This window comes from Salvelinus fontinalis, chromosome 40 (genome assembly GCF_029448725.1).
Source record: "Salvelinus fontinalis isolate EN_2023a chromosome 40, ASM2944872v1, whole genome shotgun sequence".
In the NCBI taxonomy this organism is placed as follows: Eukaryota; Metazoa; Chordata; class Actinopteri; order Salmoniformes; family Salmonidae; genus Salvelinus; species Salvelinus fontinalis.
In genome coordinates, this window is record NC_074704.1 from 28460555 (window position 1) to 28475963 (window position 15409).

Sequence of the window (15409 nt, forward strand, 5' to 3'; positions counted from 1 at the left end):
AGTCTAGCTGTTAAGAGCATTGGGCCAGTAATTGAAAGGTCGTCGGTTCGAAGTCCCAAGAGCTGACTGTGTAGGTCGGTCACTTAACTATAATTGCTGCTGTAAGTCAGAGCATCTACTAAATGACTAAAATGTAAAGTGTCACGGGATACATTTGCTTCATTGTTTTCCTTTTAATTAGGCCTAGTGGCCCGCTCTTTGATGGTATGCACGTAGAGTACATACCGTGGCTCGCGATACAGAAGCTTCTATCATATCTTCGCTTTTTACGCATAACCCCCATAGCCAATCAACGACTGTATTCAGAAGAGAAGCAAAGGTTGTCCAATGGAAAGAAATCTGCAATGTGAACAAAAGAGTGAAAATGCACGCACAAGAAGGGGCGTATTGGAGGGTGACATTGCCGTCAATGCGCACAGCTGTCATAATTCTAGTTCGCTTGGTCGACATTGTATCGTAGAGCCACATGCATGCAACTTTCTGGACTGCTTTTTGTGATTTATTTTTCAGGTGGTGAATTTATCTAACACCAACAGATAATTGTATTCATCAACAATGTCTCTCATTGAGGAATACGAGGAAGGGGAATACGAGACAGCACCTAAGCGTCTCAAGACGATGGATGTGGAGGAGGGAGAGGATTTGGAGGAGGGGGAGGATTCAGATACAGCTTCCGCGGGGCTGCTAGGAGACGAGGAGGATGCTACGCGGACCCCCGGGGAAAACCGGGCCCGGTGGTCAACAAAAAAATATGGGTCTGGAAGAAAGGTGGGTGTAGACATATCATTGCTCGTTGTCTTATGTTCCTTAGATGGAGGCTTGGTTTGGAAAAAGAAAGTGACCATATTAAAATAAAAAAGTCCGTGTTGTTTCTTATCTCTCATACATTTATTGGGCAAGTGACAGTCTTCAATAAACTTTTTGGACTAGGATTGGCAGATGGGCCTTGGATCCAGCCGCGGTTCTGAGAATCTTAAGGCTACTTGATTATTTAAGGACTGATTTCCAATAATGACAATTTAGGTTTGTGTCAAATATATTGCGCTAGAGTCACTGAATTTTCTTTAGAAAGCATACAAAATAAAAATGAAAGATTAAAACAGACTATAGAACGCGTGTGTAGCTGTGTGCAGTAGCTCATGTCTATCGAAACACAGGACTTGGGAGTTCTCAACCGAACGAAGCTCGCTATTTAACTTCGTTACCCCATAATTTGATTTTACTTTCGTGTTCCCGACAGTCTGGCGGCTTGAAATCTATTTTGTCTCAATAATAAGGAGACAAATAATACGCAGGTTATCAGCGTTCATCGATTTAGAGACTGTCCCCGGAAGCAATGTATCCGTGGGTGGCTTTGCTTAACTACATTTAGACAAACGCTATGAACTGAGGCTTAAGAGATGTATTATTTGTATGAATGTCCCTGTGAAGAACCACATCCCATTTCTCACCCAAGGCTAACATTGTTTCACCAAAGAGGATGACAGAGATGCTCTGATGTACCCACATTCACATCCACAACATAATATTATCCTCATAAATAAGTATTTACATGGTTATCTACAAAAGTATGAACACATATGTTTATCCACATGCTGAAATAGACCTCAAAACCCATGGTATTCTATATGTAGATTTGTGGTCTAGGATCCTCTATGAGAAATACAGGAGGGTTTGCTCTGGATTCCAAATCACACATGCGGCATCAGGTCCATCTCCAGAGAGAGCTGTAAGAGAAATATAACCATTTGAATACAGAGTGATTTCATTACAATTTCATTAAAATCCATAAAATAATACAAAATTCCTGTTGCTGCAGGATTATTTTCCTGCTGTAGCAAACTGGCTCAAATTAAGATCCTACGTCTTGAGCACTGCTTATCTGGCCATATTAGACCTCCGCTGCTCCCTGTGAAGTCACAGACAGTGCTGTCACTCGTCCAATCAACCGAAAACACACACTCTTGTGCAAACTGTGGACCAGTACCTGTGTGTCACTCCTGGCATTTCTTAAAGACCCACAGTCTAAATCAATTTTTGCCATTAAGTTAAACATTAATTTGAAAATTTTTTGGCCTAGTCCTGGAATAAAAAACATTCTCAATGGAGATTTTCAATTGAAAGGGCTTTTTAGTCCAATACTAGACCTAATCTGTGTCTATAAAACTGGCCGAAATATTCTCAATCTTGGATATTGGATATCCCTTCCCCGAGCTGTTGCTGTGATACAATCATGTGTTCTTAGTCAACCTAATAACCTTTTAATAAAATAAAATAGATTTTTTTGTGTACTTTGCCTCAAATTGGTCATTTAAGAAACAGTCAAATCAAGAGGGAACACTCTTCCTCTTTGGCATACTTTGATGCATCACACACCTCGCCTGTGTTCAACAGTAGCATGGCGACATATTTGTCTCCACTCCCCTTTGGATAGATTGTCCATCAAAGGATTATCAATAAGAGTCCAATTAAGGGGGAACACTTTCCCACCATGGCATAACACATGACATCACACCCTCTCATGTGTTCAACAGTAGCATGTTGTTAACGGTTACCGCCGCTCCTCTTTTAATAGCCTGCCTGTTAACGGATTATCACCAGCACCCCCCATGTAACTGATTGTCTATCATTTTTTATTGACGCAAGGAAGGTGGAAGTGGAGACTTCCGATATGGTTTAATTCGCTACACTTTTATTGGTATGTCAATCTGCTACTTAGCTTTGGAACAAATTCTCCTCAGTATATCTCCTCAGTATATCTCCTCAGTATATCTCCTCAGTATATCTCCTCAGTATATCTCCTCAGTATATCTCCTCAGTATATCGCCTCAGTATATCTCCTCAGTATATCTCCTCAGTATATCTCCTCAGTATATCTCCTCAGTATATCTCCTCAGTATATCTCCTCAGTATATCTCCTCAGATTGGGCAATGACAGAGGCTGCATATCAGGGCCCTGGTCAAAAGTAGTGCATTATATAAGGAATAGGGTGCCATTTGGAATGGAGCCAGACAGTGTCTCCTTTGTGACAGCGATGCCCAGCCCTGACAAGCACATCAAAAGAGCCTAGGTGAGCGGCGGTAGGCCTTATCGTGGCCCAACAGAACATTAAACATTTTTATTACGTGCCTAGCAATGAGCCTCGTTGGTGTGTTTGATAGGGAGAGATAGTTTGAGGTGCAGTTTGCATTCTTAATCATATCCCATTGGCATATGCAAAGAGGGAATTACATTGTGGTCTCTTGGATGGTAGTAATGCCACTACTGGCGCGACGCTAGGCACTATCTCGTAAAGCCAAGGGCCCTGGCTGATAAACATCTGGGCGCGCGGCAGAGCTTTGTTCAGATGCCGGGATGAATCTCTGAGTCATGGTATGAGTCCCAAACGGCAAAATATATTCCCTTTATAGTGTATTACTTTTGACCAGCGCCATATGGGCCCTGGTCAAAAGTAGTGAACTATATAGGGAATAGGGTCCCATTTGGGAGGAAGACACAGTCCCTCACGGGGTTTCAGTGTATAACCGCTTGGCATTTGTGGGCACAAAACAAAGCAATTTTTGCATTTTGTGGCACGAACTTAATAATTTCCACAAAATATAGCATGTTACGAATGGCTGCCTCAGCTTTTGGGCTGCATGGTTTCGGAGATAGGACTGCGGCAGTTTGGCTAAGAAATTAGCTTCAGTGTGGATCTGGGTGGCACAGCTCTGGGTGAACTATGACTGGGACCATATTCCAATATCCATGCTAACTATGGACATGAAATCGAACGCTACAAACGTATATTTTCCCCTGTACGAGTGTAATTATTTCACTGTAAATGAGTTTGACTGCCTTCCTTGTATTTATATATCTGCTAAATGTGATTCTATTTGATTCTAGATCGCGTAAACGCATCTAGGAGCAGGCTAGGTTACCGCTGTCTGGTCTACTTCGTAAACTAGATTTGGGGCATTTCCATGTAAAAGACCCATGAGCACTAACAGGAGAAGTTCATAGGAGCACATCAAACTGGGTGTCAAATGAAAGCTAAGGCATATATAAATGTCTCTACGGTAGGAATAAGCAAAAGCTTTGATTTCAGGTCGAACAAGATGGAAAAGGGGTCTTAGAAAACAACTAGCAGAAACAGTCTTAAAATCTATTAGAAATACATAAAAATACAATAATGTTGAAGTAAAGACCCCTGCCAACTAATATCATTTATATTTAGTTTTGCCAAAATGGTTTGCCTCCAGTAAGTTTAAGAAATATAGTCTAGTGTCTTGTCATTCTGTTACCAAAACCCCTTATATCTATAAGATCATTTCTTATTACTCTCCCTCATAAAGGGAGGATAATGAAATGTTCACAGAAGTAACAAGTAAAGGTAGACCTACTAATTAGTTCTAGTGTTTTTACGAATAACAATTTGGTTGATGATTTATTAAGTGATTGAAGCGCGTTATTCTGTCACCAAATCAGTAACAGAATGACTGCAACTGAATTGGCTACAATGGAAATTCATAGTAGTCACACATCACAGTTGGGTCACCTGCTACTGTCCTCCCTTCCACTGTCTTGTTCAGCTCATAACTGTTTTCTTTCTCCTTCTGTCTCATGGTCAAACCAGGAGTGTGAAAAAAATCAGGACAACTCCTCCCTCTCTCTCTCTGTCTCTCTACACTCTCTCCAGTTAAGGTCCCCCCTTCCAGCTCTTATTGACACATAGGGCTGAGAATTACCAGGGACCTCACGATACGATATTATCATGATACTTAGGTGCCAATACGACCTGTATTGCGATTTTCACAATTATATATGTATTGCCATTCCATACTGTGATTTTATTGCCATTCGATGTTCCAAACATATTTGCTCACCATATGTCTGCTGCGGAGGGACAAGCGAGAGCCGGGAGAAAACACGTTTTGATCAGTCATGGAAATAAAAGTGCTGAAAACAAATTGGCTCCATTTTTTTTTAAAGTACAGTATAGTATAGTATTGGTCAGTACAATCAAGTATTGTACTGTAGAGTAGAGAAGGGTTTAGTACAGTACAGTAGAGCACACTAGAGTAAAGTACAGTATAATTTACTGCATTGTACTATACTGTACTGTATTGAACTCTATTGTACTGTACTCTACTGTGCTCTACTGTGTTCTACTGTGCTCTACTGTGATGTCCAAACTTGTGAAACATAGACGTCTATGATTGGCACTGCTTTGGTTCGGTTCGGACCAACCAAATTTGGTATTATTTGGTTGGCTGAGCTCATTATAGTAATAGTTAGTGTGTAGAATAATACCCAAACATGCAAAGGAGGATATATCATTGTTCTACCTTTGTGTACCTATTCAGGATACATCACCATGCATCTCTTGTATAGTACAGATCAGGGAGGGACCCATAATGTCACTCTGCTACCATCATTTTGTTACTGGGTGTTAATCCATTTCACTTACTGAAGGTCAATAACCGAAATAGATTTTTTCAAACTCGAGGGGCATTATCATAGCTGACACCCCATTCTTTCTGCAGACATCTTTGAATATAAATTCGGATTAGATACATTGATTTTTTTTAAATTGGGGGAAAATGTGGTCACATAATAAACTGAGGAAAATGTTCACCGCATTCTGTTACTCTGCACTCTGTTTTTCAAGTAAACGTGTTTTTATCACATTTTCTGTGGAAAGTCCTAACGTTGTATGCTTGGTTTAACTTTGCAGTCAATGGTTTTTGCTAGGCATACTTTTAAAGTGGAAAAGTCAGAGTCTCATTCTGCGTCATTCTGTTACCGTAGAATTGCCCATTTCTCAGAGATGGCCTGAACCCTGTGTCTCTGCTTCCGTCTGACATCCTGTCATTCTGAGGCAGACTGAAGTATACCAACCAGTCTTTGTCTTGGCCTGTACCTGTATAAAGTATGCAGGTTTGCATTGAAAGTGATCCAGTGTTGTCTTCGGTCAATATATCATCTCAAATCGTGTGTTTTTTTATCCTGTCATAAAGATGAGTATCAAGGACAGGTTAGAAACAACAACAAAAAAACGACATTTGAGATGAGATAAAAGAGACTCCAAGGGGTTTCGTGTTTGACAAACCGGCAATCAACACTGTCAAGGTTGAAGAACACGCCTGGGTGTTGTTCTGTTCTCTCAGCTTGCTTTCCACATTCCCCCACAAGGGAGTTACAAAGCAAGCATCTGTTGACCTCTGAAGAAATGCTACTACCTACGACAGATGCTGAAGATGGCGAGATGGTTTATTTTAAAGTGGTTGTGGGTCTCTCTCTCTCTCTCTCTCTCTCTCTTTACCGCTCTCTCTCTCTCTCTCTTTACCTCTATCTCTCTCTCTTTACCTCTCTCTCTCTCTCTCTTTACCTCTCTTTCTCTCTCTCTCTGTCTCTGTCTGTCTCTCTTTCTGTCTGTCCTTCTCTCTCTGTCTCTCCTAAATTCATTGAGCTGTAGTGGAAAGGCTTAATGCTCCCAGGGTGGTGTTTGAAGTGAATCCGAGACGTAAGTTTCGTTATCGTCAGTTCTATCTCCTCCCCTTCATCTTCATCATCATCATCATCTTCTTCTTCTTCTTCTTCTTCTTCTTCTTCTTCTTCTTCTTCTACCCTGCTGACAGGCTCTTAAGCAGATTCCCACTGCGCTGATGTTATCAGGAGTCACTTAGGAGCTTATAAATTAACCTCAGCCGAGGCCTGTAACAAGATTCTCCACCTGTCCCCATTCTCTTTCAGTCTCTCGATCTATCCTCTCTTCCCTTTTCCTCCAGGAGCTTAGCTGGCCCCATAAGTGTCAAGCAGTGAGGCAGCTATGCCCGCTGTGAATGCCTTTCTGTAGACACTGTCAACATCGGACAGTTTTCTATTTGATCTGATTTTATATTGCTCCCAAATCAGTAGGGGAAAAAGAGGTATAGCAGTCTAATCCCGGAACTGTTTGTGCTCTGTAGCCAACTCCTATCACTAGAAAAGCAGGGCCTCGAGGGACCCCACTCTCAGCCAATGAGCGTTCATTTTGACTGCAACGTTCAAACAGTGTAATAGATACATTTCATATATGCTATTTGGTTGTGTTTTATGAAGGTGTTGGGTAACATTAGAATAAAAAATATATACATGTCAAGGAACACAATAGCATTCTCGTTAGCTATCTGCTACCACATGCTCATATGTGGATAAGAGCGTCTGCTAAATGACTTAAATGTAAATGTAATGTGTAGTGCATGGAACAGCGGTTATTCTTGGGGGAAAAGGGATATTTTGAAATCGAGCTAATCTCTTACATTCTGAGAGTTATTTTCGAAGGCTAGTGTTTCGGAAACTTTGGAATCTGCTCTTTCTGATGCTATGTAGAAATCGAAACATCTTACCTTCGTGTGACTCTGTAAGAGGATTTGATGCTCCGGGGGAAAAAATGACATGTCCTCTTAAAATGGCTTATGACACAAATTCTGTTAGCGATTTCTAAGAACATACCTGTGTTAAATAGACTTATTTAGGTAAAGTCGAGTAAGGGGGGGGGTGACTTTAAAAATAGTCATTTACATTTTAAGTTCATATGTAGTCAACATTTTGTGCTTCTAGTGCTATGGCCGTGCTTCTAGTGCTATGGCCGTGCTTCTAGTGCTATGGCCGTGCTTCTGATGCTATGGCCGTGCTTCTAGTGCTATGGCCGTGCTTCTGATGCTATGGCCGTGCTTCTAGTGCTATGGCCGTGCTTCTGGTGCTATGGCCGTGCTTCTAGTGCTATGGCCGTGCTTCTAGTGCTATGGCCGTGCTTCTAGTGCTATGGCCGTGCTTCTAGTGCTATGGCCGTGCTTCTGATGCTATATCCGTGCTTCTAGTGCTATGGCCGTGCTTCTAGTGCTATGGCCGTGCTTTTGGTGCTATGGCCGTGCTTCTGGTGCTATGGCCGTGCTTCTAGTGCTATGGCCGTGCTTCTAGTGCTATGGCCGTGCTTCTGGTGCTACGGCCGTGCTTCTAGTGCTATGGCCGTGCTTCTAGTGCTATGGCCGTGCTTCTGGTGCTATGGCCGTGCTTCTAGTGCTATGGCCGTGCTTCTGATGCTATGGCCGTGCTTCTGGTGCTACGGCCGTGCTTCTAGTGCTATGGCCGTGCTTCTGGTGCTACGGCCGTGCTTCTAGTGCTGCGGCCGTGCTTCTAGTGCTACGGCCGTGCTTATAGTGCTACGGCATGACAGCACAAAGAGATCTGGAACCAGGCTACAGCTGTAATGCCACAAAAATACACATTTTGAAACGTAGGTAGTGAAGATGTCTGTAATGTTGAGATCGCCTCAAGCTATGGTACCTAAAACACGAATTGAATTCCAATTGAAGAGTGTAACAAGAATTGCGAGGCTTGTGCTGTGAAGCGTATTCCCATTGGACATCACTGTGCCAACAATTGAAAAGGCAAACATTAACAGACGACTGTAGTAGAGGGAGACAGGGATAGGATTTTTGCGGGTGGCTTTGTTGACCCACTCTCCTCATTACCAGGATAAGGCTGTGTTTCTCTCTGTCCAACTAGCCGTCTCTTTTGCAGAGGCCTCCCCGTCTGTCTTAGGCCTCTCCCTTTCTCTCGTTCTCCATCTCCCCTTCACTCCCTCCCTTTCTCTATCCCTCTCTCCGTCTCCCCCTCCCGTGAACACAGTACAGCAGTAGTTACAGCGTCATAGCCAGAGTATGCCCCAAGTTCCATCAAAGCTAGAGCTTGATCAAACCACTGCTGTGAGACACGGGGAATAGGGTGGGTCAGAGTCAGTTCACCCTTTCCAAGACTGACATGATGATGTTCTAGGAAATACTGGTTAAGATCTCTGTTGATGGTTGTGAAGCTTGAAATGTCGCCATTCAACACATAAGTGATACTCTGCAAGAGCAGTGAGAGAGAGCTTCTTTTCTTTGAACTATTATTCAACGTTTCCTAGCCTACACACCTACAAAGCAATGCCTAGATGTAAAATTGCAGTGCATTTCACTTATAGGAAATGTTGTTTCCTGACTTGTATTCATTATATATACATACAGTGGTTCTGGCCATTTTCAATGGTGCCAGTCCTAACAAAGCAACATGGAAAATCTATTGAGGTAATACTGGTACCCCAAAAATTGTTCTACAGCAATTCAATGGTAACATTAGTAAGGGTTGCTATGATATACAGTGCATTTGAAAAGTATTCAGACCCCTTGACTTTTTCCACATTTTGTTAAGTTACAGTCTTATTTTAAAATGGATAAAAACATTTTTTTTTTAAATCCTCATCAATCTACACTCAATACCCCATAATGACAACATTTTGGGGTATTTAAAAAAAAAATGAAATATGACATTTACATAGCCTCGAGTCTTTTGGGGTATGACGCTACAAGCTCGGCACACTTGTATTTGGCGAGTTCCTCTCATTCTTCTCTGCAGATCTTCTCAAGCTCTGTCAGGTTGGATGGGGAGCATCGCTGCATAACTATTTTCAGGTCTCTCCAGAGATGTTTGATCGGGTTCAAGTCCGGGCTCTGGCAGGGCCACTCACAGACATTCTGCGTTGTCTTGGCTGTGTGCTTACGGTTGTTGTCCTGTTGGAAGGTGAACCTTCGCCCCAATCTGAAGTCCTGAGCGCTCTGGAGCAGGTTTTCATCAAGGATCCCCCTGTAATTCGCTCCGTTCATTTTTCCCTTGACCCTGACTTGTCTCCCAGTCCCTGCCGCTGAAAACCATCCCCACAGCATGATGCTGCCACAACCATACTTCACCATAGGGATGGTGCCAGGTTTCCTCCAGATGTGACGCTTGGCATTCAGGCCAAAGAGTAACATTTTGGTTTCATCAGACCAGAGAATCTTGTTTCTCATGGTCTGAGAGTCCTTTAGGTGCTTTTGGGAAACTTTTACTGAGGAGTTGCTTCCGTCTGGCCACTCTACCATAAAGGCCTGATTGGTGGAGTGCTGCAGAGATTCTCCCATCTCCACAGAGGAACTCTGGAGCTCTGTCAGAGTGACCAACGGGTTATTGGTCACCTCCCTGACCAAGTCCCTTCTCCCCCTATTGCTCAGTTTGGCCTGTCGGCCAGCTCTAGGAAGAGTCTTGGTGGTTCCAAACTTCTTCCATTTAAGAATGATGGAGGCCACTGTGTTCTTGGTGAGCTTCAATGCTGCAGACATTTTTTTGGTACCCTTCCCCAGATCTGTATATCAACACAATTCTGTCATGGAGCTCTACGGACAATTCCTTCGGCCTCCTGGCTTAGTTTTTGCTCTGACATGCACTGTCAACTGTGGGACCTTGCATAGACAAGTGTGTGCCTTTCCAAATCACGTCCAATCAATTGAATGTACCACAGGTGGACTCCAATCAAGTTGTAGAAACATGTCAAGGATGATCAATGGAAACAGAATGCACCTGAGCTCAATCTCGAGTCTCATAGCAAAGGGTCTGAATAGTTATATAAATAAGGTATTTCTGTTTGTTTTTTTATACAGTTGCAAAAATAAAAATAAAAAATGTTTTCGTTTGTAATTATGGGGTATTGTCTATAGGTTGATGAGGAAAAAAATGTATTTAATACATTTTTGAAAATCCTGTAACGTAACAAAATGTGGACAAAGTCAAGGGGTCTGAATACTTTCCGAAGGCTCTGTAGGTAGTGTTGATTGTGGTCTGGCCTGTGGCCACCCTCTTCCTTGAAACCTTTTTAACCATACAGCGGCTGGTCTGGCAACTCTCTCAACGCAAATCAAATAAAATGTTATTTGCCACATGCTTTGTAAACAACAAGTGTAACGAACAGTGAAATGCTTACTTACGGGCCCTTCCCAACAATGAAGATAGAAATAATAGAAAAGTATTAACACATGAATAAAAGTAATACTAAATACACAATGAGTAACGATAACTTGGCTGTATACACTGGGTACCAGCATGACTTCAAGGCTGTGCTGTTGAACTTTGGCTGCTCGTCATTGCACTGCAACCAGCCAGGGACCGGGCAGCGCAGCTCCATATTACCTCTGACCTGTCTGTCTTCATTAAAGTTTAATGTTGCGACTCCAGTGGGGGTGGGGTGCAGGAGGGAAGGGGATGGAGGTGGGGGAGTTGAAACGCAGGTGCTTTATCTCCGCAACTCTGTGATCTCGACATCGTTTTCAGAGGGAGAGCTTGAAAGCAGCAGTTCGCCCCCTTGGAAAAGGAGAGTTCTGAAGGCTGACATGCCCTACTTAGCTGACACATCGCAATGCGGGCTGGGATTTCTCCCAACCCTTTCTGACATCAGAGAGACTGGCGGAGAGGCGTTCCTTAGTACTCCTTGGCTTTTGCGAGTCAATGTCTTATGTAATCCGGCGCTAGAATTAATGCTGATCCCGACAGTTTATTTTTTTGTGTTTTTTTTCGAAGTATATGCACATGAGGCCTGTGCCCTAGCCTATTAATGCTTCTCCAAAGCTAACATCAGGTGGAAGACAAAATGTTGTTTTCTCTGCCCCATTTACATTGTTTTTAGTGTTGTTAACCATGGTAAATGTCATGCAGAGATAGGCACACTTATTGAAACAGATTGTCTGAGGATTATATATTTTTATTTCACCTTTTTTAACCAGGTAGGCCAGTTGAGAACAAGTTCTCATTTACAACTGCGACCTGGCCAAGATAAAGCATAGCAGTGCGACAAAACAACAACACAGAGTTACACATAAACAAACGGACAGTCAATAACACAATAGAAGAATCTATGTACAGTGTGTGCAAATGTAGAAGAGTAGGGAGGTAAGGCAATAAATAGGCCATAGGGCCTCCCGGGTGGCGCAGTGGTCTAGGGCACTGCATCGCAGTGCTAACTGCGCCACCAGAGTCTCTGGGTTCGCCCCCAGGCTCTGTCGCAGCCGGCCGCGACCGGGAGGTACGTGGGGCGACGCACAATTGGGCTAGCGTCGTCCGGGTTAGGGAGGGTTTGGCCGGTAGGGATTTCCTTGTCTCATCAGCGACTCCTGTGGCGGGCTGGGCGCAGTGCGCGCTAGCCAAGGGGGCCAGGTGCACGGTGTTTCCTCCGACACATTGGTGCGGCTGGTTTCCGGGTTGGAGGCGCGCTGTGTTAAAGAAGCAGTGCGGCTTGGTTAGGTTGTGCCTCGGAGGACGCATGGCTTTCGACCTTCGTCTCTCCCGAGCCCGTACGGGAGTTGTAGCGATGAGACAAGATAGTAATTACTAGCGATTAGATACCACGAAAATTGGGGAGAAAAGGGGCTAAAAATAAATAAATAAATAAATAAAAATACAAAAAAATAAAATAAAATAGGCCATAGAGGCGAAATAATTACAATTTAGCATGAACACTGGAGTGATAGATGTGCAGATGATGATGTGCAAGTAGAGATACTTGGGTCCAAAAGAGCAAGAGGATACATAACACTATGGGGATGAGGTAGTTGGGTGTGCTATTTACAGATTGGCTGTGTACAGGTACAGTGATCGGTAAGCTGCTCTGACAGCTGATGCTTAAAGTTAGAGAGGGAGATATAAGACTCCAGCTTCAGTGATTTTTGCAATTCGTTCCAGTCATTGGCAGCAGAGAACTAGAAGGAAAGGCGGCCAAAGGAAGTGGTGGCTTTGGGGTTCACCAGTGAAATATACCTGCTGGAGCGTGTGCTACGGGTGGGTGTTGCTATCGTGACCAGTGAGCTGAGATAAGGCGGGGCTTTACCTAGCAAATACTTATAGATGACCTGGAGCCAGTGGGTTTCGCGACGAATATGTAGTGAGGGCCAGCCAACGAGAGCATACAGGTCGCAGTGGGTGGTATATGGGGCTTTGGTGACAAAACTGATGGCACTGATAGACTACATCCAGTTTTCTGAGTAGAGTGTTGGAGGCTATTTTGTAAATGACATCGCCGAAGTCGACGATCGGTAGGATGGTCAGTTTTACGAGGTTATGTTTGGCAGCATGAGTGAAGGATGCTTTGTTGCGAAATAGGAAGCCAATTCTAGATTTCATTTTGGATTGGAGAGTTTACAGTCTAACCAGACACCTGGGTATTTGTAATTGTCCACATATTCTACGTCAGAGCCGTCCAGAGTAGTGATGCTAGTCCGACAGGAGGGTGCGGGTAGCAATCGGTTGGAGAGCATGCATTTCGTTTTACTAGCATTTAAAAACAGTTGGAGGCCACGGAAGGAGTGTTGTATGGTATCGAAGCTCGTTTGGAGGTTTGTTAACACAGTGTCCAAAGAAGGGCCAGATGTATACAGAATGGTGTCGTCTGCATAGAGGTGGATCAGAGAATCACCTGCAGCAAGAGCAACATCATTGATATATACAGAGAAAAGAGGCGGCCCGGGAATTGAACCCTGTGGCACCCACATAGAGACTGCCAGAGGTCCGGACAACAGGCCCTCCGATTTGACACAATGAACTCTATCTGAGAAGTAGTTGGTGAACCAGGCGAGGCAGTCATTAGAGAAACCAAGGCTGTTGAGTCTGCCAATAAGAATACGGTGATTGACAGAGACGAAAGCCTTGGACAGGTCGATGAAGGCTGCTGCACAGTACTGTCTTTTATCGATGGCGGTTATGATATAGTTTAGGACCTTGAGCGTGGCTGAGGTGCACCCATGACCAGCTCGGAAACCAGATTGCATAGTGGAGAAGGTACGGTGGAATGGTCGGTGATCTGTTTGTTAACTTGGCTTTTGAAGATTTTAGAAAGGCGGGGCAGGATGGATATAGGTCTATAACAGTTTGGGTCTAGAGTGTCTCCCCTTTGAAGAGGGGGATGACCGCGGCAGCTTTCCAATCTTTGGGGATCTCAGACGATACGAAAGAGAGGTTGGAACAGACTAGTAATAGGGGTTGCAACAATTTCGGCTGATAATTTTAGAAAGAGAGGGTCCAGATTGTCTAGCCCAGCTGATTTGTAGGGATCCAGATTTTGCCGCTTTTTCAGAACTTCAGCTGTCTGGATTTGGGTGAAGGAGAAGCAGGGGGGCTTGGGCAAGTTTCTGCAGGTGGTGCTGAGTTGTTGGCCGGGGTAGGGGTAGCCACGTGGACAGCATGGCCAGCCGTAGAAAAATGCTTATTGAAATTCTCAGTAATGGTGAATTTCTCGGTGATGACAGTGTTTCCTAGCCTCAGTGCAGTGGGCAGCTGGGAGGAAGTGCTCTTATTCTCCATGGGCTTTACATTGTCCCAAAACTTTTTGGAATTAGTGCTACAGGATGCAAATTTCTGTTTGAAAAGCTAACTGACTGAGAATATTGGTTCCTGACTTGCCTGAAAAGTTGCATTTCGCGGGGGATATTCAATGTTAATGCAGAACGCCGAAGCAGAGATAATGCAGATGTGCTCGAAGCAGAGATACATTTACAACTAATTTACATTTTGAGGAGGCTTTATTTATATATAGTAGCTGTTGGCATATTGCCAATACGACTTAGCATTTTACAATGCAAGAACACCAGAGAAGATGAGGGGATTACAGTGCATATCTTGTTATTGCTGCTGATTTATTTATACATTTGCATTATCTTCTTTGATTTCCTGTTTGGGCTAAGTACTGCATTCATATTGTAATTGTAGAAAGAGATAAATAAATAGTTCAATATGAGGGTATATTGGCACCCGGCTGAATCCTGCCGGTCTGTCCGAATGATGAACCAGCTGGTGCCTTCTCGAGATTCCTCAACCAGGTGTGACTTTGGTAGTAGTGGCAACATGCCGTAATGTAACCCACTGTGAGATTGTTTGGCCGAGCCCTTCCCTTCACTATCATCATCACTCCCAAACGTGTTTATGTATTTTTCGGTTTTGTTTTACATGACAGAGTAGAGAGAGACAGGAAAGTGTGGGTGCGGTGCAAACTAAATTCAAACGCCAACACCAGCATGTCATTTCTTAACTTGACCAGTTTCTCACAGCAGGAATGTAACGCACTCACTATTGTGTCTGCTAAATGACAAAAATGTAAATATAAGAAAATATTCCTGCAGTAACATTTTTATCATGTGGATTATAATTCATGGACATTTTGGTTGATACATTTTTCGTTTTAAAGTGTAAATTACTAACTTTAATTAAAAGCCTTTTTAAATCTCTAACACTCAACAAGTTTGCATGTCCTGCAGTGCAGGAAAATTATCTGCAACCACAGAGTGATCAAATTACTCAAGTAAACCTGTACATGTGCTCGGAAGACGGCAGCAACAATAACTGCTAGACCAAACCAAGCCACTGTCTTGACTGTTTCTGTCAGCCTCAAAACAATGGACCAACATCATCAAAGTCTGACAATTAATAATCAAGTAAATGCTTAACATTTATTGGCGCTTTTCAGCTTGAAGTGCAATCAGGCTACATAATTACACGTCTTAATGATGACCTAAACTGAGTAAGAGATGGTCACACCTCACTGGCCCTTCT

At 43.3% G+C, this 15409-nt stretch overlaps 1 protein-coding gene across 2 annotated transcripts in view; it reads left to right on the forward strand.

The window, feature by feature from the left end:
• Positions 1-287: 287 nt before the first annotated feature.
• The window catches only part of LOC129839145 (heterogeneous nuclear ribonucleoprotein L-like), a 59537-nt gene continuing 44415 nt past the window's right edge, over positions 288-15409 (forward strand). The window contains exon 1 of one of the 2 annotated variants that reach the window (XM_055906424.1): positions 288-768. In XM_055906424.1, coding sequence (XP_055762399.1) covers positions 556-768 — 213 coding nt within the window. In that variant the 5' untranslated portion in view covers positions 288-555. The remainder of the gene's footprint in view (positions 769-15409) is intronic. The other variant, XM_055906423.1, reaches the window with a different exon arrangement.